The sequence below is a fragment of the Haplochromis burtoni genome, unplaced genomic scaffold, assembly GCF_018398535.1.
Source record: "Haplochromis burtoni strain Fernald_Lab_line unplaced genomic scaffold, NCSU_Asbu1 Contig_529, whole genome shotgun sequence".
NCBI classification, from domain to species: Eukaryota; Metazoa; Chordata; class Actinopteri; order Cichliformes; family Cichlidae; genus Haplochromis; species Haplochromis burtoni.
In genome coordinates this window covers 160,508-184,921 of record NW_024582890.1, presented here as the reverse complement: position 1 = coordinate 184,921, position 24,414 = coordinate 160,508, and the positions used below count along the sequence as shown (strand labels likewise).

The window sequence follows — 24,414 nt, the reverse complement described above, 5'->3', positions numbered from 1 at the left end:
CCAAATGTCATTGAACTTTAATAAGCTGTCCAAAGTGGTGAGGGTCAAAGTAACCTTGACCCTGTCTCTCAGCAGCTTAGTGACTCATCAGCCAGTACTCCTATCACACATGTGGATCGGCCGTCTGGAGGAGTTACTTCAACATCTATATGGCCAATGATGATTGATGGCTCAGTAAAAGGAACTCTTCTTCCTCGTCGGGGGCAATGGACTAGAAGGGGAGTTGGATGGTGGAAGGGCTGCTCTCTTATAAGGATATTTATCACAGGCGGACCAATCTGGTTTATGCTCGGGAGACTCCCAGACGGCCCCATAATAAATGCTTAGGGGGGATGAAATATTCATGCAGAGTTAAATATGGATCCACCGTCAATACTGATCAGCGCTGACACTCCTCTTTCCTCCCACTTGAGAATTTTTTGCCAGTATTGCCTGTGCATGCAGATTTTTAAAGGCATGAAGGAGGATTCAGCCATGCAGAAGGGAAGGAGAAATATCTGAGGTGAGGAAGAGCGTTAGAGTGCTGCTGCAACATGTGTTTATGATGGGAAAGTGCAGCAGTCAGGTGTGTCAGCCGGTTTTTATTGGTGTTAACTAACTAATGTTGCGAAATCAGTTTTACCCCGGTTCTTTTTATTCCTCGAGCATCCAGAGATGGCACCGGACTCAGTAGTCATTTTCACAAAACTTTATTCACCTTTACTCATCTTCATTTATCCTCATTTAAGCATGCATCTTCTAGAAGGGAAGACTTGCCAGGCCGGTGCCCCTCTGCAAAATCTTCACCACTTTGTTAGTTACAGCCAGCTTCATAGAGGCAACCCCATCATAAACCCCCCCCCACAGTGTGCTGCAAACTCTGTGTCTGTGTCTATGTTAGTGCTCGTGTATGACTGTATACGCATACCTGTATGTATGTGTGTGCACGTGAGTGAGTGTGCGTGACAGTTAAAACACCGTGGGTGTAGGTGACTCCCTAGAGGTCATAAAACCCATCTCCCTTCCAGACCACAGGTATCCAGTTACAAATGTTGAGACCTTTCACAGTCCAACTGCGGGAGGGGTCTCCTACAATCTACTCCTAAGTTCATGACACAGTCAGGCCTTTATTACATTGAGGGCAGTGTCTCTACAATAATTCTACATTCTATGTTAACACATTTCTAGACTCTAAAATAAGCTAAACATTCCTACACTAACTAACCAACTAACTGTAAAACAGAGAGCTGTGCTAGGTGCAGAAGCTGTTTCTCTCCTCAGACAGCTCAGGCAACACAAAGAGAAGACGCACAAAGACACGTTTAGTTTCGCTCTGTCGTCTGGAAACACGAAGATTATAGCCGAGAAAATTAGGCTGATTGTTTTAGTGGCAACAGTGTTAGAAGATCTTTACTACAACACTTCATGAATTTATATAAATCCTGGGAGCCACTAAATGGATCAACACAGGTACATCTGTACATGCATCTGTCACAAACACTTACTCCACTGCCACTGATTTTAAGATTTAAATGCACAGCACTCCTTAGTTGTCAAACATTTATTGAATCTATAGTGATGTCAGGCTGTAAGGCTGAGGTCCACCTGTCAACATGAACCCATTCATTATGTTCTTACTGTAAGCTCATGTGGCCTGCTGCATTCTTGCTGAATGTCTTCTTTCTGCACTGCTTCCTGGCTGATTTAGTGAAGAACTGCAAACTATTATCACTGCTGTAGTTAACATTTAGTCTAAGCTGCCAATAACAAGTGATGGAGGAAGATTTTAAGAACCAGTGCTTTAGTGAAAGTGCACAGGGGATCAATGATCTCAGAGCAGCAGCAGCTTGTCTTGCACTAGTCTCACATCAGTTTCCCACCAAGACCACAAGTTTATTTGCATTGCACCCACTTCAGGTGTCATCAGCCCATTCAGTGGGCATTATTATAGTAATGAGCCCCATAGATGTGGATTGGTAGGCGTCTTCTATACCCGCTAGACGGTCAGAAAGTTTGTTATCATCCATTAAGATGAAGCATCACTAACAGGATGATGGGAAGACTCCAGAATCCATTTTCACTGCTTTCCGGTGGATACGGCAGCGTTTACAGGTAAGACCATTTAAATGGAGAGATTATGATACGTCAGTGAGTGTCAATGAGAACTGAAAATGTGATGTTATGCGTTGAGAAAGCAGCTTTGAGATGCATTTGTAGATATTGTTATGTGTTTTATCACCTTTACGCTGCTAGCTTAGTTACTGTGCAAAGGTATTGTAGTATGCCGTCGTACAGTGATTACTGTCAGGAGAGAAATATCAGTTTCTCTCCTGACTAAGTTGCTAGTTAATTAAATTAGCAGTAAAATGGTTATTTGCAGCCTGATTCTGAATAAATATCCTGATTATCTTCAATGCATTTTTAGCCAGTATGTGCTAGTTCCACTGCTTCGTTCAAACTATATCATATCGGCTCAGGATCAATGTAAAATTAAGTTCTGAAAAAAGTTTGGCTCCTTTACTCCTGCATGACAAACCTCAGGCTGGTGTTTGTTGGACCTTCTTTCCTGCTGGCAAACCTGTGAGGGCGTTAGAAACTCACAGTAATGTTTACATCATGCAAAGACTGCCAGACTCTGTAATTCTGTAAATGATCAGTGACTGAGGCTGACGGTAAACACGTGCTGTCCTCTATACTGTATTTTGTGACTGATTTATTAATACGTTTTATGTTGTTTGTTTATTAATAGAGAGAAGATAGATTTAAGACGTGCAAAGAGAAACACTGTTGCTTTAATACTTTGACCTGTGTTCAGCGCTGCATCAATAATCAGCATGTCCCCTTCACATGTCATTGTAGTTTTTGCTGTTGTTCTTTCAGAGATGGATTGGAAATTAAAAAGTCCTTAAAAGATTTTTCTCCTCCCCGACCCTTAAAGCTTCTTCTGACATTCTCAGAAACACAGGTGAGCAACAACCCTTAATATGTGCTTTTAACATATTAGTGATTTATATACCAGCCTTGTATTCATTTTTCAGATGGTTTGTTCATCCACAGAAGCTTCATTTGTCACTGTGGGACTGCTGTGTCACCTGAAAAACCATGTCATCCATTCTCACATGATGTTCTGTTTACAGAAGAATTTTAGAGAAATGTATTCCTCTGCCAAAAGGGAAGGCTACAGTGTTTCCATGGATTACCTCCGTATGAATGCATTTATTAGAGGAAGGCAAGTGTTTGCCCTTTTTTGTTCCTCAGCTACAGTCAGTGCTATCACAGGCAGGTGGTCAACATTAGGAGAAGACAAGAAGTAAAAGGATTTCCAACAGGCAGCTGCAGTGAGGCCAGAAAGCATCTGAAAGAAGCTTTTTATGCTAGCTGTTTGTTATTAATAAATTAAAAATATTTATAAATATATATTTGTAAAGAGAATTTCAGTGGATTTTCTGTCACATGTATTGTGTTAGCCCTGTGAGAAACTGGCAGCCTGTCCTGCCTTTGTCCTGTGGAAGCTCGGACGGGCTTCATCCTCCTGCGACCATGAACTGGATACATCGTATTCCAATTATGTCATCTGATCATTTACAAACGTAAAGTAGCCGTTTTTACCCGACAGCCGTATCCACACTGAACACTGAACTCAAGAACCACTGACTACAAGACTTATTTATTTATTATGTGTAATATTTATCACTTCTACTTCTTAGTATTACCTCTGCATACATTTCTTATTTATACTATTATTAGGCACGAGTCCATATCCTGACAGTGCACCATAATGTCGTTGCAAATTCTAATAAAATGAAAATAAGCATTTAATCAAAATGTAAGTAATGACAAATTCTAAAACATAAACCTGACATTAAAGTATAACTACAGGTTCATATGTGGACATTTAGTTGAATGTTATTCAGTGACTTTTGCATTTGCCATTTGCAGTGATACACTTTCTTTTTCATCTTCGTCTGTTCTGTAAAATTATTTAAAGTGTAACGACTTCAGACCAAATGTTTGCTATGGTCATTTTGTAGAAGCATTTCTTACATATCAGTCAGATGCTGCATAGGATGCATGTTGTAACATTATAGTATTATTTGCTGTGTGTAACTGTGGCTATTCAACCTCATTAAACAACACATTCAAGCTGCATGATGCACATAAAACGACTAAAATCATCTTCTTTTTTTGGTTTATTGTCTTTGAACCAGCAGATAAAGCCCGTGGCATTCACAACAAGTCTGTGAAGAAATATTTGAGGCCATGCACTGAAAAGGTATTTTTATTACCATAAGATATTTGGAGTAACAGTTACTACAACTCTGTGGTTGTGCTCTAGTAAAGGTCACAGTCTAAGAGGTCTGCTGTTGATATTTGACACAGATAGAAGCTCATTTCTTCTGAATATAGTTACAATTACATATTTTTAGAAATACAGCTTTTAAAAGTTTGACATTGTGATCATATGACACTAGATATCAGGTGATGCGATTTAAGGTCATTTACACTAACCAGTGTCAGTATAACTGTAACATGTTTTTACATTTCTGAAACACGTATGAATATAAAATATAAAAATGGCAAAGAATGGCAGACTTCTATTCATTGATACAGACATATACATGCATTATGAAACGTGTGTGTCCTCGATAACTGTTTTTTTATCATGTCATGTGACATCCGTGACCAAATTGACATGACAGAACCCGAGACACAGCCCAGCCACAAAGTGAACTAACTCGTTTAGCTAAAGACAACAGGGTTAAAGACACCTCACTAACCAACCTGAGACATTGCATTGAATTATTGTTTATATCTTCATCGTTTCACCTGACTGGTTTCAGCTCAGATATTCTGCTTTTTCCTTTTGGTAGATCAAAGCAACTCGTGCTGTTTCTGCTGCTTCCATTTTGATGCCACAAAGAAGAAGAAAGCTTCAAACAAGTGTGGATCATGGTCTCAGTGCACAGTGTACTGATATTGGTCACTTACTGCATTGGTTTTAAAAGCAACGTGTCCACCACAATCAACAGACTGATCAAAAACATTGACATATGTGTTGTTGTTTTAAGATGTGTGATATTAGGGGTTGATGTTTTAAAATCCTTCCATTTTTAAAATTCACTAAAATGGAGGCTGAATGCATCATGTTGTTACCTTCAAACATGAATAAGGTTTACCTGCAGGAGGTTTGATGGGGCAGATACTTAAATATACACATGCACCTTTTCATTTCCATTCAAGAATCCTACTTTGATTTCAGTTTACATTAATATTTTTGAACCAAATGTTGGCTGTGACTATGATGGACTGGACACCTGCCCAGGGTGCAGACTGTCCTTCAGTCAAGGATCCCAGGATAGACCACAGCCCAACAACAACAACAATGGACTGGGCTGTCAGTGTTCAAGTTCAAGTTCAAGTTCAAATTTTATTCGCCACATGCAGTGGCAGGTTGCCCTGCAGTGGAATGAACCCGCCCCCGACCTTACACACACTACACAGACATCACATGGGGATACAAGTCAGAGAGCGGTTGCATTACAGAAAAAAACACTAAAATGTACACTACAATGGGAAAGTACAAGAGGAAAAAAAGAGACCTCTGCTCATGCTGGGCTATAGAGGACAGCATGAGAACAGGAAACAAAAAAACTCCTCTGCACAGAAAGCACATAAACGTCCACAGTACAACATTATAGAGCACGTGACCAGCAACAGGGTTGGGTAGGGGATAAGGAGTAATCCCAGGCAACACAGCAGCCATCCGTACTTAGCCAGGCTAAGTAAACAGTCAACACACAGTCGTTATCAGGGAGTTCTTGTTCGGCTCCAGCCTTGAGCCCACAGCTGGCGCCGAAGGGATATCCGCTTTATGATGTTGATGTTGTTGATTTTTCTTTTCATCAGAATTTCAAAGCTGTTCTTTAACACTCCGACTCCGACGTTATTCCATCCTGTCAATGCGAGGGGCACTGATCACAGATCAAATAGTAAAAGAAAAGAGAAACAAATACAGGTCATTTTCATCTCTCATAGCATAGGATTAGGCTTATTATTAATGATGACTTAGACTAATAATTCATGTTAGATTGTGAATTATGCTATTGTTTTGGTATGCTGCTGTTGGTATCCAAGTTATACCTGAATTTAACCAACCGGCCGCAACAGATGGCCCCGCCCCTCCCTGAGCCTGGTTCTGCCGGAGGCTTCTTCCTGTTAAAAGGGAGTTTTTCCTTCCCACTGTCGCCAAAGTGCCTGCTCATAGGGGTCATATGATTGTTGGGTTTTTCTCTGTATGTATTATTGTAGGGTCTACCTTACAATATAAAGTGCCTTGAGGCGACTGTTGCTGTGATTTGGCGCTGTGTAAATAAAATTGAATTGAATTGAATTGAATTTGACTAACAGCATTATTAATAGAATGTCTTTGTTTTTCCTATTTTCTAATATAATAATGATGACATTGTAAATAAGTGGAAATCTCATGTTCTCACAGTCCTAATGGCAGTATGATGATTCTTCAAAGCTCCTGCTTTGAAACACTGGACTTTACCTCATGAAAGATTAAAATATAATATAATATATATAAAATGAAAACATCTGTGTCTGCAGCACATTCACTCAGGCTGGGTAGGAGTCAAAAACTGACAGTGATTACAAACACAAAGACAAGCAGTCCATGCAGAGGTCACACATACAGAGACCAAAATGAAACAGCAGTGAAAAGTAACTGGACACTGAAAAACCTAAAGCAACGTGGCAGGGGACCCAGGGTTACAATTAGCCACAAAAGAGAAAGAACTGACAAAGGCAACAAATAAACTGAGAGGAATACAGAAAGACTGGTGATTAGAAAATAAATAAGAAAAGGACTTCAACCTCTACCTGGAATACTTAAAGCTTTTATAAAGTCACTGAGTCAACACTTTCTAAGACATTTCTTTTCTTATATGCTGGGACCTCTTGTTTAGGTTTAACAGCTTTTCAGTCCATGCAGGTTAGGGTTTGGTCCCGCTCAGATAAATGATCTCCAATCACAGCGCAGCTCGTAAAGATGAAAACACATACAGAGTGTAATCTGAGTTTGGTGAACTTTGTTAGTAACAAATGACAGTAAAAAAGTTAATGACAAAACATGCAAAATATCCACTAATAATAACAAAGCAGAAAAACAGTCATACTCAGATTTTTACACTCTTAGTTGCTCTTGCTGTAATCTTGCTGTGATCTAATGTTCAGTACATGATAAGGGGATGTCCTGAGGATGCCATTGGTCATCTCTGGTGATGTAACCACGAATAGGAGGACAAGTGTCTGCCTGATGCTGGTGAAACATCACAGTACACTGGTCTAGTTTTCTTTCCAGCTGTTTAAAACTCTGGATGAGAAAATCTGTCACAACAGGCTTTCACTGACATTGATGGAGATGCCGTGCTACAGTTTTTCTTATGCAGGCTTTCCTGGTACGGAGTGTTCTTTTCTCTGCCAGTCTTCCCTTGTCTTTAAGACTCCTTGAAATGTCATCTTCTTCAACATTGAGGGGACAAGAGGACACAGTGTTAGGTCATGTTACTGCATGGTTTCCAAAATAACTGGCAGGAAGTAACCAGGTAGTTAGAAAGGGACTGACATGTGCTTAGAGTGACTGCACTTGAAAGGAGACACATTTATCCACTGATCTACATCACTTCACCTGGGTACGTTCTTTGAAGCTGGATGAAGACTGCTCCTTCCCTCAGTCCAATTCTAGTTTTGCAGACCAGTTGCTCTCTGAGGTCACAGTCAGCAATTGTAGCAGCAGACTAACAATTAAAATCAATTTCTTCCATTGTTTTTTCCTTTTTTATAATAACTATGTACAACATGCATCCATCTATCTTCTTCCCCCTATCCGGGCCAGGTCACAGGGGCACCAGCCTAAGCAGAGAAGCCCAGACCTCCCTCTCCCCAGCCACCTCCTCCAGCTTGTCCAGGAGAACACTAAGGCCTTCCAAGGCCAGCAGAGCGATACAATTTCTCCAGTGTATCCTGGGTTTGCCTCGGGGCCTCCTTCTATGCTTTTGTAAAAAGAACATTAAACTCTACGACTCACAACTATTTCTTCTTTAGCTTTGGATGGTTTACCTGCTGCCTCTGACGATGGATCAGATGCCCTTTTGGGGAAGTGTAGTATTTTTCTCTGCTTTGTCAAAACCTCTACAGGGCCTGTCAAGAGAAAAATATCTGTCAGCATAGAAGATGTGAAATATATATCTTTCGTTAGACAGCACTGAACAAACTTTGGTCGGCTGATTTCCTCTGTGCAGTGCAGAAGAGTATCAGTCAAGGTGGTGAGATGGACTCATCATTTGTGGTAGTTCTTCTGAAGAAAGACCACTGGTACCATCTGTGAGCCCAAACCACTCAAGCTGTCTGCTGCGCTGCTTCATCTGCAATTACAGCCAGCACCAGGCTGATACAATTATACCAAATACCACATTACTTTGTATGAATAAATAATAAACAAGAACTAAACTTTGGAGATGCTGAGCAGGTGGTTCCATCATCAAGCTGTAGACAGCCTCTTTGCTGGAAGAGGTAATGCCTACAACAGGACTGATTCTCCATCAGTCTTGCTTGTCATGCTTGCAAGCATGACATCCCGGTGTATTTCAGACCCAGCAACACGCTCAGACAAAAACTGGTTCACCCGAAAGACAAAACGCCAAAACACAAACTTAACAATGTGGTGTATGCTGTACAGTGCAGCGAGTAATGCTGCACTAATGAATTACACTAACTCAGGGCTGCCCAATCCCAGTCCTCGAGAGCTACTACTACTACTATCCTGCAGCTTTTAGATGCATCCCTACTCCAACACAGCTGAATCAAATGAATGGCTTGTTATCAGGCCTTTGCCAAACACGATGGCATGCTGAAGAGGTAATCAAACCATTTGATTCAGCTGTGTTGGAGTAGGGATGCATCTAAAAGCTGCAGGACGGTAGCTCTCGAGGACCGGGATTGGGCACCCCTGCACTAACTATTCACTTTAGCTAAAGTTATTAAGTTAGCTAAAGAGTTGGGATGCTGTGTAAGGCATAAATAAAGCTAAAATACAAAGGTTTGGACACTGTTTTGCATGTTTCCCTACTGCAGGGGTCTCTGCAAGCATACAGAGGGGGTACTCTGAGAGGGTCCAAGATGACAACTGGAATTCTACTAGAAACAGTCGATCATATTTGTTGTCAAAGCTGAATTCAGGTTAAACTACGCTAAATTAGCGTTTTTAGCTAGCAGCTACAATAAGCATAAAAGTTACCTTACGGCTATCATTTGTTAACATGACGCTTGTTCTTATGCATGTAATACATTTATTACCAACCTGAAAGTTTATCCGCTGGTCATTCGACATGACGAATGACTTCTGAAGTCTTAATTCAGCTCAAGACGCTGTAGATTCCCGTCGGTAACACTTTCGGTCCGCTAGTAAAACGTAGTTCTATTAATCTGCGCTTGAACCAGAACCGGATGTAAGTTCCAAAAAACTGATTTTGGAACTGAAACTGAATGGTGAGAAGTGAAACTGAAATTCGAGAGCTGATTTTTTAAAAAGATAAAATGCAGTTTAAAAGCAAATCAATTCATTTTCAAAATATAAAATTCAATTTCAATTTAGTGATGATCATTTTCAAACCATAAATTCAATTTCAAATTAGACTAATTCAAATTCAGTTTTCAAAAGCATTTATTCAAGTTACAATTCAGATTCAATCTGAGCAATTCAAATTCAAATTTAACTTATTCAAATTCAGTTTCTGATGGCACAGATTTCTGTCCATACCAGTGTCTCACAGGTCAACACTCTGGGGGTGACATCATGTTTGACTTAATGAAAGCTAGCAACAACAACAACAACAACAACAACAATATTACTTCTACTACTAATAATAATAACACTAAATAATTAAACACTCCTCCATTTAAAGCAAAGAAAAAAGTTCAAGATACAGTTAAGGTAGAATCATTTTTACAAAATAACTTTTCCTTAATGAGCAATGAGACCAATGTAAAGTAAGAACTTAGAGTATGATAATGAAAATAGCTCCATATGAAAACAGTTGTGAGGTTGGAATATAGGTCCATGGGGACTTCCAATATTTGTGACAGATCACAAATTAGAATGGAGCTATTCTGTTTTTTTCCCTTTTTTGTGCAGGTGTCACAGAGATTTGATCAAAATGTGACTATTTATAGCATGAACACAACACAGACCCAGGTTGGTTTTAATTTATTTTTTTCTCTAAATCCACTTTTTATTATAGCATTTAGTTATATTCTGTGATTTAGTTTAGTTTATCTAGTGTATCGTCAAAAAGTAAATGCATAAACTGTTGTTGGTTCTCCACATTAAGTTTGAATGTGCATGCATGAAAAAATTCCAACCTCATTTTCCAGACTGCAATCTGTATTCTGTGCCACTAGCCATCCTATTATCACATGCTTTTTGATATCTGAATAAGAAGTGTGCCAGACATCAACTCTGATTTAGTTCATGATGGCACGTTGCCAGCACACAGCACAGACTGAGTCAAGCCAACAAGTCTGCTCTATAACGACACCCTGTATGCAGCACAGCTCACTCCCAGTCCAATCACACTATGAAAATCTCTTTGTTTCAGTAGTTAAAATGTAGCTCAGCAAAAAAAGAATATGACCAAATATCTAAATATCTCAAGCTAAAAAGAAAATTCATGTAAATGACACCCTGACAAATTAAAGCAGCTCAGCGTAGCAGTACAATGTAGTGGACAGTGCAGTGCAATAACGTGGCTTGAAGGTAATGCATGTTAACAGCTGAGATTCAAATAAAATGTTAACATGAGAGGACAGAGAATGCTCTGCCAGACAGATGTGTGGCATTGTAAAGAGGCACTTCATGAAATATGAAAGATTTCTTCAATATGCCCCCATGCTGAAAAAGTCTCTTAGAAAAAGTGCACCACTGCCTGTCAGGTAAGTAGTGTGGAGGGTCATCGAAATAATCTATGTTCAGGGACCTTCTACACCACCACTTGGTTAGAAGAAGGGGAGAACACCAAGGCTTTGTAGTAGGGGCAGCATACTGAAAAAAAAAAAGCTTATGTATATCTAACTGACTCCAGGCTGTCTGTTGGCTCCTCCCCTATCCATTTATGCCCTGGTGATCCTGTAGCAGACCTGAGGTTTCTTTACCTTCATTTTTATGCCATGCTACACTCTCCTTAGGTTTTCCTTGTCCCCAGACCTGAAGGCTTTCATCTTTCTATTTAGCACTGGTCACTGTTGATTCAGGGCTTGTTGTTCAATTCAATTCAATTTTATTTACACAGCGCCAAATCACAACAGCAGTCGCCTCAAGGTGCTTTATATTCTACAGTAGACCCTACAATAATACATAGAGAGAAAAACCCAACAATCATATGACCCCCTATGAGCAAGCACTTTGGCGACAGTGGGAAGGAAAAACTCCCTTTTAACAGGAAGAAACCTCCGGCAGAACCAGGCTCAGGGATGGGCGGGGCCATCTGCTGTGATTGGTTGGGGTGAGAGAAGGAAGACAGGATAAAGACATGCTGTGGAAGAGAGACAGAGGTTAATAACAGATATGATTCAATGCAGAGAGGTCTGTTAACACATAGTGAGTGAGAAAGGTGACTGGAAAGGAAAAACTCAATGCATCATGGGAATCCCCCGGCAGCCTACGTCTATTGCAGCATAACTAAGGGAGGATTCAGGGTCACCTGGTCCAGCCCTAACTATATGCTTTAGCAAAAAGGAAAGTTCGAAGCCTAATCTTGAAAGTAGAGATAGTGTCTGTCTCCTGAATCCAAACTGGAAGCTGGTTCCACAGAAGAGGGGCCTGAAAACTGAAGGCTCTGCCTCCCATTCTACTTTTAAATACTCTAGGAACAACAAGTAGGCCTGCAGAGCGAGAGCGAAGTGCTCTAATAGGGTGATATGGTACTACAAGGTCATTAAGATAAGATGGGGCCTGATTATTTAAGACCTTGTATGTGAGGAGCAGGATTTTGAATTCTGGATTCAAAAAATTTAATTGAATTGGTGTCTGTTATCTGGCTTCATGGACAGATAGAGCTGGGTGTCATCTGCATAGCAGTGTAAATGTATGCTATGTCTTCTAATGATGCTGCCTAAGGGAAGCATGTATAATGTAAACAGAATTGGTCCTAGCACTGAACCCTGTGGAACTCCATAATTAACCTCAGTGTGTGAAGAGGACTCTCCATTTACATGCACAAACTGGAGTCTATTAGATAGATATGATACAAACCACTGCAGCGCAGTACCTGTAATACCTACAGCATGTTCTAATCGCTCTAATAGGATATTATGGTCGACAGTATCGAACGCTGCACTGAGGTCTAGCAGGACAAGCACAGAGATGAGTCCACTGTCAGAGGTCATAAGAAGATCATTTGTAACCTTCACTAAAGCTGTTTCTGTGCTGTGCTGAGCTCTGAAACCTGACTGAAACTCTTCAAATAAACCTCTGCAGATGATCTGTTAGCTGTTTGACAACTACTCTTTCAAGGATGTTGTTCACAGGCAACATACAGTTCCAGTGGCATTTTTGCTGAATTTAATATAGTCTGTGATCCATCCAGTCAAACAGATGATATCTTCTCCACATGTAGATTCAAAGCAGTCCTGAAGGGTCTTTAAGGCTCAATTGTCAAACTCACAAAAACCTTTATGGATACAGACTGTCATTAAACAAGAAGCCAACAATAACAATGACTAATGAGAATTGCCTCTGCAAGTAATGTGGAGGTATTGTTAAAGCTATCAGTGCAATATTGCAGAAATGTTCCTTCATAGTAACATATCCAGGATTGCATGACTTTCAGTAACTAACAGTTTTAATCTTTTGTTCCTGCCCCTCAAATGAACATCTCTATCTGACCAAAACGTTCTGAAGCGAGGTGCTGCTGCACTGTGGAAGCAGCCATGTTTCTGTGAAGCACATACGCCCAGTCATCTCATTGTCTCACATTCCCAAAGGTTCTTACTTCTTTGCTTAACTCCAGCTCTGCAGCCCCTTCTTCAGGATAGCAGCCTAATATTTGGTATTGTTTACACCAGGTTGTACAGGTGGGCAACAGAGGGAAAGAAAGAAAGCAGGTCATGCATATTAAATGAAGTAATTTGGCATAACCAAGCACAAAATGTACTTGGTTAATGTTCAGAAGAATTATGGTTGTGGTTGAAAGAAACCAACATCGACTGGACTGGAAACAGCCTGTAACTGGTTCAGATTTATCTAAGCAGCTGTAATTATCAACCCAGACCCCTCTAACACAAGGTGCTACCTTACAGTTGTGACCAGTTTATTTTCATGCTGATGTCTGCTTTAACTGACACAATAAAGTCTGTTATCATACCAAAGCCAAGCGTCCTGTCTGAAACTTTGCTGTGTCAGCGTATAGCAATTTAACACTCAGCTCTTTCTGTCCCTGTTAGCTAACCCTTCACACCGTGGGGGTTAATGCTTGTGTCCTTCTAATGAGGAGTGATCGACTCTGAGTATACATTACCATTAATGTTAAAAAGACCCTTTATTAAAAACCTATTTCTATCATGATATCTTGCAGATTTGCTCTGTTTCAGTGAAAAAGCTTTTCTCTTAAGTAAACTCTTTACTCCACAGAAACGTTCATCAGCACTTGACAAAGTAAACTGATAAAAATACAACAAAACTGAAGCTTGAGTGGATAACTACCAGACTTTGCTGTTATGAGTTGAAATGCATGTTGTAAAACTCCGGGTTACTTCCACAGTACAGAGACAAGCAGTTAGTGCTGTTTGTTTGATCGGTGCCTCTGAATGTGATGGTGAATGATTGTCCGGCTCTCTGTGTTAGCTCTGCAACAAGCTGCTGATCTGTTAGGTCCCTGCCTGCCATCCTATGGGAGCTGGGTGAGGCTGGACTGGATAAGTAGGAGAGGATGCACGGATGGGTAATAATTATAATAAATAATCTGCCAAAGTAATACAGTAATAATGAAGAACACAAACGTGCCCCAAAACTTCAGGCAACAACAACAAAATCAGAGGTCCTGAAAACGCCAAACATGTTTTCACTATGTGAAAAACAAGAGATGTTTATGCTTCAGTTGAAAACTGGTTGAATTTACATGTATGACATTTATGATTTCATTCATGATGCATGAAGACTGTTACACGCAGTACTGATGTGTACGAATATACAGTGGGGCAAAAAAGTATTTAGTCAGCCACCGATTGTGCAAGTTCCCCCACCTAAAATGATGACAGAGGTCAGTAATTTGCACCAGAGGTACACTTCAACTGTGAGAGACAGAATGTGAAAAAAAAATCCATGAATCCACATGGTAGGATTTGTAAAGAATTTATTGTAAATCAGGGTGGAAAATAAGTATTTGGTCAATAACAAAAATACAACTCAATACTTTGTAACATAACCTTTGTTGGCAATAACAGAGGTCAAACGTTTACTATAGGTCTTTACCAGGTTTGCACACACAGTAGCTGGTATTTTGGCCCATTCCTCCATGCAGATCTTCTCGAGAGCAGTGATGTTTTGGGGCTGTCGCCGAGCAACACGGACTTTCAACTCCCGCCACAGATTTTCTATGGGGTTGAGGTCTGGAGACTGGCTAGGCCACTCCAGGACTTTCAAATGCTTCTTACGGAGCCACTCCTTTGTTGCCCGGGCGGTGTGTTTTGGATCATTGTCATGTTGGAAGACCCAGCCTCGTTTCATCTTCAAAGTTCTCACTGATGGAAGGAGGTTTTGGCTCAAAATCTCACGATACATGGCCCCATTCATTCTGTCCTTAACACGGATCAGTCGTCCTGTCCCCTTGGCAGAAAAACAGCCCCATAGCATGATGTTTCCACCCCCATGCTTCACAGTAGGTATGGTGTTCTTGGGATGCAACTCAGTATTCTTCTTCCTCCAAACACGACGAGTTGAGTTTATACCAAAAAGTTCTACTTTGGTTTCATCTGACCACATGACATTCTCCCAATCCTCTGCTGTATCATCCATGTGCTCTCTGGCAAACTTCAGACGGGCCTGGACATGCACTGGCTTCAGCAGCGGAACACGTCTGGCACTGCGGGATTTGATTCCCTGCCGTTGTAGTGTGTTACTGATGGTGACCTTTGTTACTTTGGTCCCAGCTCTCTGCAGGTCATTCACCAGGTCCCCCCGTGTGGTTCTGGGATCTTTGCTCACCGTTCTCATGATCATTTTGACCCCACGGGATGAGATCTTGCGTGGAGCCCCAGATCGAGGGAGATTATCAGTGGTCTTGTATGTCTTCCATTTTCTGATGATTGCTCCCACAGTTGATTTTTTCACACCAAGCTGCTTGCCTATTGTAGATTCACTCTTCCCAGTCTGGTGCAGGTCTACAATACTTTTCCTGGTGTCCTTCGAAAGCTCTTTGGTCTTGGCCATGGCGGAGTTTGGAGTCTGACTGTTTGAGGCTGTGGACAGGTGTCTTTTATACAGATGATGAGTTCAAACAGGTGCCATTCATACAGGTAACGAGTGGGGGACAGAAAAGCTTCTTACAGAAGACGTTACAGGTCTGTGAGAGCCAGAGATTTTCCTTGTTTGAGGTGACCAAATACTTATTTTCCACCCTGATTTACGAATAAATTCTTTACAAATCCTACCATGTGGATTCATGGATTTTTTTTTCACATTCTGTCTCTCACAGTTGAAGTGTACCTCTGGTGCAAATTACTGACCTCTGTCATCATTTTAGGTGGGGGAACTTGCACAATTGGTGGTTGACTAAATACTTTTTTGCCCCACTGTATGTGGTGTTTGGATTAAAGTACACTGATCTTGCTGTGATGTGGGCTGATGCACTGTGAAAGACAGAGAGACTGAGAGGGAAATACAACGATGCTGAAAGAAAAAGATTTTGAAGAGAAATGCACGACACTAGAAAGAACTGCCAATAGAAACATCCCTGCAGCTTTCTTATTCTTGCTCTGATTATAACTGCTGCTGCCAAATCAATTAGATAAAGTTGTAACCACAGTTATTGTGGAAAGATACATACATTTAAAATGTCCTTTTGGAAAATAGATCGTCCTCATGGACGTCTGCAAATAGCGGAGGAACAAAACTGTTCAAATGTGTGTTGTTTTTCTGCTTTTTCTCACAGGTCTGATTCGTTTGCAAGAGCTTATAAAGGCGCCTTCACGGTACAACATCCGGTTAAAGATCCGGCAGCTGCCTGCAGAAACCAAGGATGCAAAGCCACTCTTAAAGGAGATGAAAAGGGGAAAGGAGTTTCATATTATCTTTGACTGTGGCCACGAAATGGCTGCTGGGATACTGAAGCAGGTACGAATATTTGTTGTTGTATTTTGTCCTCTTCTAAATAAAATAACCACAAAAACTCTCAGTTCCTAACCAACTGAGTAACAGCTGAACAGTTTAAAATAAGTCTGTCCTGCAATTTCAACTTGTATGTTGTGATGGACGAGCAGTAAAGCAAAGTCAGGCACAGCTTAGAGTTGAAAAACAAACTTAAATTAAACCAAAAAATCTAAATCTTGGGCCCATAAAAGATATCAGAGTAACTGAACTCAACAAACAACACTGCTACCCCAAACAAACTGACCTACCCCAACGAGACAAAGGGCAAACTTAAATAGTGACTGATCAGCCCACAAAGACAGAAAAAGGGGGAAAACACACAAAAACCTGACTGAAACTATCCCAAAAGGTTGATTCTGTTCATCTGGATGTTCTCAGAATCATCATCATCAGGGGACTTCTTCAGTCTCAGCTGACTGCAGCTTTGTTGATCGGTAATAGAGTAACGTAGTGTACACTCTTAAGTGCCAGGAGGATTCCCAGGATTCATACATCGGAGAAACCAAACAACCTCTGGGGAGGCGGATGGCACAACACAGATTCAAGGAAATGACCTCACAGCCCATTGTTCATTCAGTGGTGCTAGTTTCAGTCATTGTGCAAATAAACTGAGAATACAGTATAATGTGATTGTAGAAATAAATTAATTCTAAACTAAAACCAATTCTTTACTATCCTGTAAATTAAATCCTATATTTAAAGAAAGACAAATATAAGTGTAGTGTGATGTAAGAGTCTCTATTGTAGCGCTGTGATGTTTGGTAGATGCTACCCACGATGTGTGGCTGTAACTGCAGCCATCACAATGTAAACAATAGTTTATTTTGATGTATTTAAAACTGTATTGATGTTTGTGAGCTGGTTCCAGTATTTCCACACTTCAAATTCTTTGCATTGCTTTTGGGCAGTGTTGCATTAGGATAAAGTTGTAGTCCTGGGCGACCGGTTACAAGATGAGCTTGTAACCGGAAGGTTGCTGGTTCGATCCCCAGTTCTATCTGTCTCGGTCGTTGTATCCTTGGGCAAGACACTTCACCTACTGGTGATGGCCAGAGGGGCCGATGGTACGACATGGCAGCCTCGCTTCTGTCAGTCTGCCCCAGGGCAGCTGTGGCTACAACCGTAGCTGCCTCCACCAGTGTGTGAGAGTGAATGAATAGTGGCATTGTAAAGTGCTTTGGGTGCCTTGAAAAGCGCTATATAAATCCACTCCATTATTATTATTATTATAGTCTGGGCATCTGCAAACCACTGTTGCAATGCAGCAACATCCAGGGCTGTGAGATGGTCATCTCTGTGGAGGGAGGCGGGAATGGTGGAATTTGGCACCTCTCAACCACTTCATCTCTTTCCACTTCCAGGCTCGCTAGCCTGCGACAGCAGACCCATTCCACAGTTCCACTCCACAAACTGCCAGAGTGGGTCATTTTCACTGTGTCAAACAACCCGAAAAAGTTATCTCTAGAAGTTTGGTTGTTTGTCTAGTTTGACAAAAAAAAAGCATTTAAGATAAAGTTTTATTGTTTTACTTTGTAAATGTAAAATGTATTTTAGACCCAATAATAAGCAACAGGTATGACAAACAACACTAACCTACACTTACTTAAATGAAGCTTTTAAATGATTTAATTTTGAAGAAGGTCTTTTTGAAAAAGTTTGGATAACTTATGGTATCCGAATGAGTTAAAATAAAGTAGGTATTGAAAGGAACTGTGAAACATGTCATGGCTACAAGAAATACAAAATAAGAAACACATTTTAATACATTTTTAATCAGTTATAGAAGTGAAACGGTGAAGGTTTATCACACTGTCCACCTCCTCTTCACTGGACCTGTAGCCTTTCTTTCTCATCCACCCTGTTGTATGTTAGTCTATAACCTTTGACCTCACCGCTTCTGCTTTTCAGGCCTGTAACCCATTGTAGGTCTGAGACTCTGCTCCAGTGTAGTTTGCACAGTCTGGACTCTGCTCAGTTCAACTGAGCTTACGCCTCTGCTGTCGACAGCTAGCGACCTTCTCTACATGTCATCAACTCTGCTCTGGTTCAATATTTCAACCCTCACTCACTCAGCCTTGCAATATTTATTCATCTCTTATCTAACTGCAGTCTCCTGTTATCATGTTTGTTTATCCACTCTGAGGAATCACAGCCAAAAAACTTTAGTTATGATTATATTGTATTAAAGCACTGGTTGACACCCCCCCCCCGTCCAGGAAGCCACAGTCTGCGGTCAATCGGCTGCGGCCAACTTCCCAAAAGAGAGGGCAATCTGTCTTTGCAGTTCACAGAGTTTAATATGAGAATATTTAACATGTTCAAAATAAAGATTCAATTTTCAGTTCAAATTCAGATGTGCACCTATCTGACGGGTTAAAAGCAGTCGGGGGAAGCTGTTCTTTTGCAGACACTCAGCTTTTGTACCGATATGTCAGCAGGATTCTAAGTAATTATTCAATCAGTAAAACACTAAAGATTCTACTAATCAAACCCAACTCTCTTATATATTTATCTATCAGTGACATCCAGCCAGCACTGGACCAATGCCTCCAAACTGCAAATGAATGAGCGAATGAGTGAAGCCGCTGCTCCTGCACTGACTGTACTGCAGTCATTTCTTCTTTTACTGTTATGCTGTTTTGTGGATCACAAGGTTTAAAACCACTTAAACACACACACACACACACACTATAACTCCACCAGAGCGCCTATTTCGGGTCACTTTTGCCAGTCCAAGCCCGGGTAAAGGAGCAGGGTTGGAATTGTGACATTAAAAAAAACAATAATTGCTAAAAGAAATTTAAACTGTAGTTCTAAATAAACGTTTTTTACTTTACATGATGTTATGTTTCTCTACTACAACGTACATCATTTAGCAACTTTTAGGACAGCCAATAGTGATTTTCCTTACTGAGGAGTTGGCAACACTGTGAGGGAGGAGGAAGGTAGTGACGTGGCATTTTCAAACCATATCGTTTTATCCTTCCGCAACGAGAAGCAAAAATTTCCAGCTTACTTAGTTAATTTAAGTCAACTCAAATAACCTGAGTTAATCAGCTCTTTGAAAAAAAGTACTTAAACTGAGTTCTAATAACAAATTGATAAAAACTGAGTTCAGTCTACTTAATATGTTTAATTAAACAGAATATTAGATTTTACAGTGTAAAAACAGACTGGTGCTGTCGGCATCAGCTGCTAATATAAATAACACAGAATTGAATTAAACTGCAGGACTGTGGTAACTCACTTAACAAGCATTCATAATTCTCCTGCCTGAAAGATTTATAAAATATTGAGGACGACACGATTCAATTCCTGTTCTCTGTCACTCTCCCAGGGTTTTTAATCAGTGTCATACTGCTAGATTGCTGGGGAAGGTCAAGGTTGCCTTTCATTAATAATGTCAGAAAGAATCACTGCTAATGACAAGTAATGAAAGGTTTGAGCGTCTGATATTCTCATTACGTGACTCACCAATTAGTTATAAGGACTCATAGCAATGAAGGTGTCCAAATACCCATGCAACCAATACTTCCAGTTTGTGTTTCTGGGTTCAAAAACCAGAGAGACGTGGTGTTTAGAGACAGAGTGTCTCAACCTTTCTGACACCCCTGACACGTACGGGATCACTGAGTTTGTCCTTCTCTCCTGGATCACCTGGAGCCTTCCCAGCTTTGACAAATGTCCAGTTATGTTAGTTTTTGGTTGTTCTTGCGTTTTTCAATTGATTGAGAAAAAATGTGATTGGACTGTTATTTAAATCTAAGTTAATATAAATGTAATGTAAGTACTCCAGAAATATCAGCGACTCTCCTTATAATCATGTTAATACTGATGTGTAACAGCTACTTTCATTTCATTGAATGTGTTTTTCTGTTAGTTTGTTTTCTTTTCCCCAAAGAAAAACGTTTCTGGCACATCCAGGATTTTGTACTATGTGAGTCTCCACTGAGGCTGGGCTGGTTTTCAGACTGAGCTGTGGAGTGTTTCTCAAGGTTTCTCACCTGTTAGCAGCAGCATCATCCCTTCCTGTCCCCTTATACATCCTCTGTGCACAGCTGTAGTCTGTGGTTTGTTTATGTACCGGAGTAGGTAATCCCAAATGGAGTATACAGTCATCACCACACAGCACAGACACATACAAGCAGCTCCTGATGATCCAAACCCAATAGCCACACAGTTAGTTCGGCTCATAACAGAATAATACAGAGTAGAGTTTCATTTTTTGGAAACACATTACTTTTGTAAAGGTGTTATTACCACTGCTGAATTTTGTTTCCTAGTAGAATGTATGGCTGTTACAGCAGGCGAGGGGAGACTGAGTCATACTGAGTATTAGCGTGACAGAAGTCTCATTTTCATGTTAACTTCAGCATAAAATAGAAAATGGAGTTGATGCAAACCAAATTTTCCCCGCTGACCAGATTTTGTTATATTTAAAAAACTAAATAATATACTATTTTATATTAAATAAATTATTATTTATTTAGTGCCAGATCACAACAATAGTTGCCTCAAGGTGCTTGATACTGTAAGGTAAAGACTCTATGATAATACAAAGAAAACAAATAATTTGAGTGAGTGAAAAAATCTGAGTGAAGAAGAAACACTCAGTCCGTTGTGGGAAGTTTTAGACCCAATGTTAAAAGCAGACCTAAAATGTTCTGGTTCCACAGAAGTGGACCTGGAGGCTGAACCCATGTGGAAAAGAAATAGGAAAAGACTTGCATCAGCCTTAGCTTGCTTCATATAGTGAATCATATAAGGCTTATATGATTTACTCGTTTCTCATCACTTTCATATATTGATTTAGTAAGTATCCAAAACATACAAGTTTCATTTATATAATTTTTCAAGGGATCTTATATCTGTTTTCACTCTTGTATGCGTTTCATACAAGCTTCACACAACACAGATACAAACTTTATAAGATTTATAGATCTTTTCCATGTGGGAAGGCTCTGCTCCCATTCTACTTTTAAAAGCCCAAGGAAGCACAACAGTCTGAAAGTGCTCTGTGGTGGTGATCCAGTACTATGAGGTCTTTAAGATAAGGTGGGGACTGATTATTCAAGACCTCATAGGTGATTATAAAAATGTAAATTTTGAATCTAGATTTATCAGGGAAGCCAATGAAGTATGAACAAAATATGCAGCAGCATTTTGGATCAGCTGAAGGCTTTTCAGGGAGTTTTTAGGACATCCTGATAATAATGAATTACAGTCGTCCAGCCTGGAAGTAATAAATGCATGAACTAGTTTTTCAGCGTCACTCTGAGACAGGATATTTCTAATTTTAGAGATGTTGTGCAAATGGAATAACGCAGTCTTACATATTTGTTTAATATGTGCGTTGAACGACATGTCCTCACAGCGTTACTGGAGGCCAAGGTAATGCCATCCAGAGTAAGAATCTGGTTAGACACCATATTTCTAAGCTTTTCAGGGCCGAGTACAATAACCTCAGTTTGATCTGAATTAAGAAGCAGAAAGTTAGCGGCCATCCAGGTCTTTATGTCTTTAAGACATTCCTGCAGTTTAACTCATTGGTGTGTGTTAGCTGGCTTCATGGATAGATAATTTAGGAGTAATCAGAATGCTACAACACCAGGCAGACGCTGCAAAGAAAGCCCTTACAACATGTGGTTATCCCAACTGGGCCTTCATCAAATCAGTGAATATGGAGAGAAAAGAAGGTCTGACACCAACTTGGGGGAAAAAAGACAAATGGAACAACAATTAGGTTTTGAGATCCCTTTCTAGGCCCTTAATGCCCACTCACATTTTGCACAAGATGATCTCAATAGGTCACATGATGGGATGAGGTAACGGCTCACAGTGGTTTCACCTCAGACCTCTGCTGAGAATGACCCACACCTTTGTCACAACTTGGCTTATGTGATGAGACAAATTCTCAAAAGTGGGTCAACGACCCTCTTAACCTCCTAGGACCTGGCGTCCACATATGTGGACATCACATTTTGGGTTATTTAGACCAAAATACTCAATTATGTTCTACATGGGACTGATATCCACGTACGAGGACATTATACTGCTACTGTTCTATTGAAAGTTTAAACGAATATCCTCATATGTGGCTCATACGTTTTTCTTAAAAAAAAAATAAGGTAAAAAGAAAAATCTGGTAATTCTTTGTTTTTACATTCATCGGGTCCCAATCAGCCCAAATATCAAAGAGAAATTAAAAATGCTGCTGTGGAAGAGTTCGGGTCTTAGGAGGTTAAGGGACAATCCCCGTAGGATTTAAATACCTGGGACTCTCCACCATTTGGTTTTAGAACTGAAGAAGCTTCTTTGACGACAGCTTCAAGAAACTGAAACAGTCCAGTCACTTTCATTCCACGCTCCTTACACTACCATGACTCACAGCCTGTACAGACATAGATGTAATGATATATCTGTCATGAGTAATTCTTTTGCATGCAGTGAAGATGTAAAACTATTAACAAGATCATAATGTGGGAGTCTGCAGCTCACATACAAATATGTCTTCCTGCTTTGTCTACAAAGCCGTGACATTATTTAAAGAACATTAAGCGTCTTGTCCTCTCTTTGTGGGAGTTGTGTTCTGCACGTTACCACGCCTTCTCACACTTTCAGGGGTGCTTGGCCAGATGGGATGTAACATCTGTCCAACATGTTATGGGTCTATGCATGATCAGTTGGACATGCTTGCATTTCTTCAAGGGTTGTTCTCATACTAACTCTTTTCACCATGAATTAGTAGAAGCTCTGTTTCGGATATCCAGGTTTTATGCTCTTTGTCTTTGTCTAAGCCTTTGAATGCAACTAGCAATTACAAATATATTACTTCTTTTCAAAACACAACTTATTAATGGAAAAATGTATCAACATTTGGCTTTATGCATTCAGTGAGCTAAACGAAAGGCATTTTCAGTTATATGCAGTGTTTTCTAGCCTGAACCTGGTAATGAATAGCTGATAAAATTAGCTAATAAAGGAACTTGACCCTTGAAATGTTCAGCTAACGTATCATGTAAGTAAATAAATACATACAGTCATGGCCAAAAGTTCTGAGAGTGACACAAATATTAGTTTTCACAAAGTTTGCTGCTTCAGTGTTTTCAGATCTTTGTGTGAGTTGTTTCTGTGATGTATTATAATTATTAATTACAAGCACTTCATACGTTTCAAATGCTTTTATTGTCATTTACATCACATTTTCGCAAAGAGTCGATATTTGACCAGTGTTGGCCCTTCTTTTTCATAACCTCTGCAATTCGCCCTGGCATGCTGTCAATCAACTTCTGGGCCTGACTGATGGTGACCCATTCTTTTATAATAATGCTTGGTGTTTGTGAAAATTAGTGGGTTTTTCTATGTCATGTTTGTTTACCTCTTTGGGGTTCACCACAATTTGTCAATTGGATTAAGGTGTGAAGAGTTTTCTGGCCATGGACCCAAAATTTCAGTGTTTTGTTCTCCGAGCCTCTAAGTCATCACTGTGGCCTTATGGGGCGGTGCTCCATCACGCTGGAAAAGGCATCGTTCCTCACCAGACTGTTCTTGGATGGTTGGAAGACGTTCCTGTGGGAGGATGTTTTATTCATGGCTGTGTTTTTGGGTAAAATTGTGAGTGAGCCCACTCCCTTGGATGAGAGGCAACCCCACAGATGAATGGTCTTAGGATGCCTTACTGTTGGGTGAGACAGGACCGACGATAGCACTCACCTTTTCTTCTCCAGACAATCTTTTTTCTAGATGCCCCAAACAAATGGTAAATGGCCTGCATTTGTATAGCGCTTTTCTATTGCTTAAGGACCCCAAAGCACTTTACACTATATCCAACCCGTTCTCACTCCCAAAGCGTAACATTTTACGCTAGGTGACAAATCGTCAACATATTACGTTTTCGGCTACCCACGACGTTCCTAAATGACGACCTCGGAAAAAGAGGAAATATGAGAACCGTCTGGACTGAACCTACACATGTTCGCTCTTTTTCTTCAAATCGCTTAGAAACACGC

The 24,414-nt window shown here is 40.3% G+C and overlaps 1 protein-coding gene across 1 annotated transcript in view; it reads left to right on the top strand.

The window, feature by feature from the left end:
• LOC102291713 (glutamate receptor ionotropic, kainate 2) overlaps positions 1-24,414 on the top strand; it is a gene marked incomplete in the record, with an annotated part of 276,324 nt that overhangs the window by 91,867 nt on the left and 160,043 nt on the right. Inside the window, 1 exon segment of the mRNA XM_014329329.2 lies at positions 16,188-16,369. Coding sequence (XP_014184815.2) covers positions 16,188-16,369 — 182 coding nt within the window.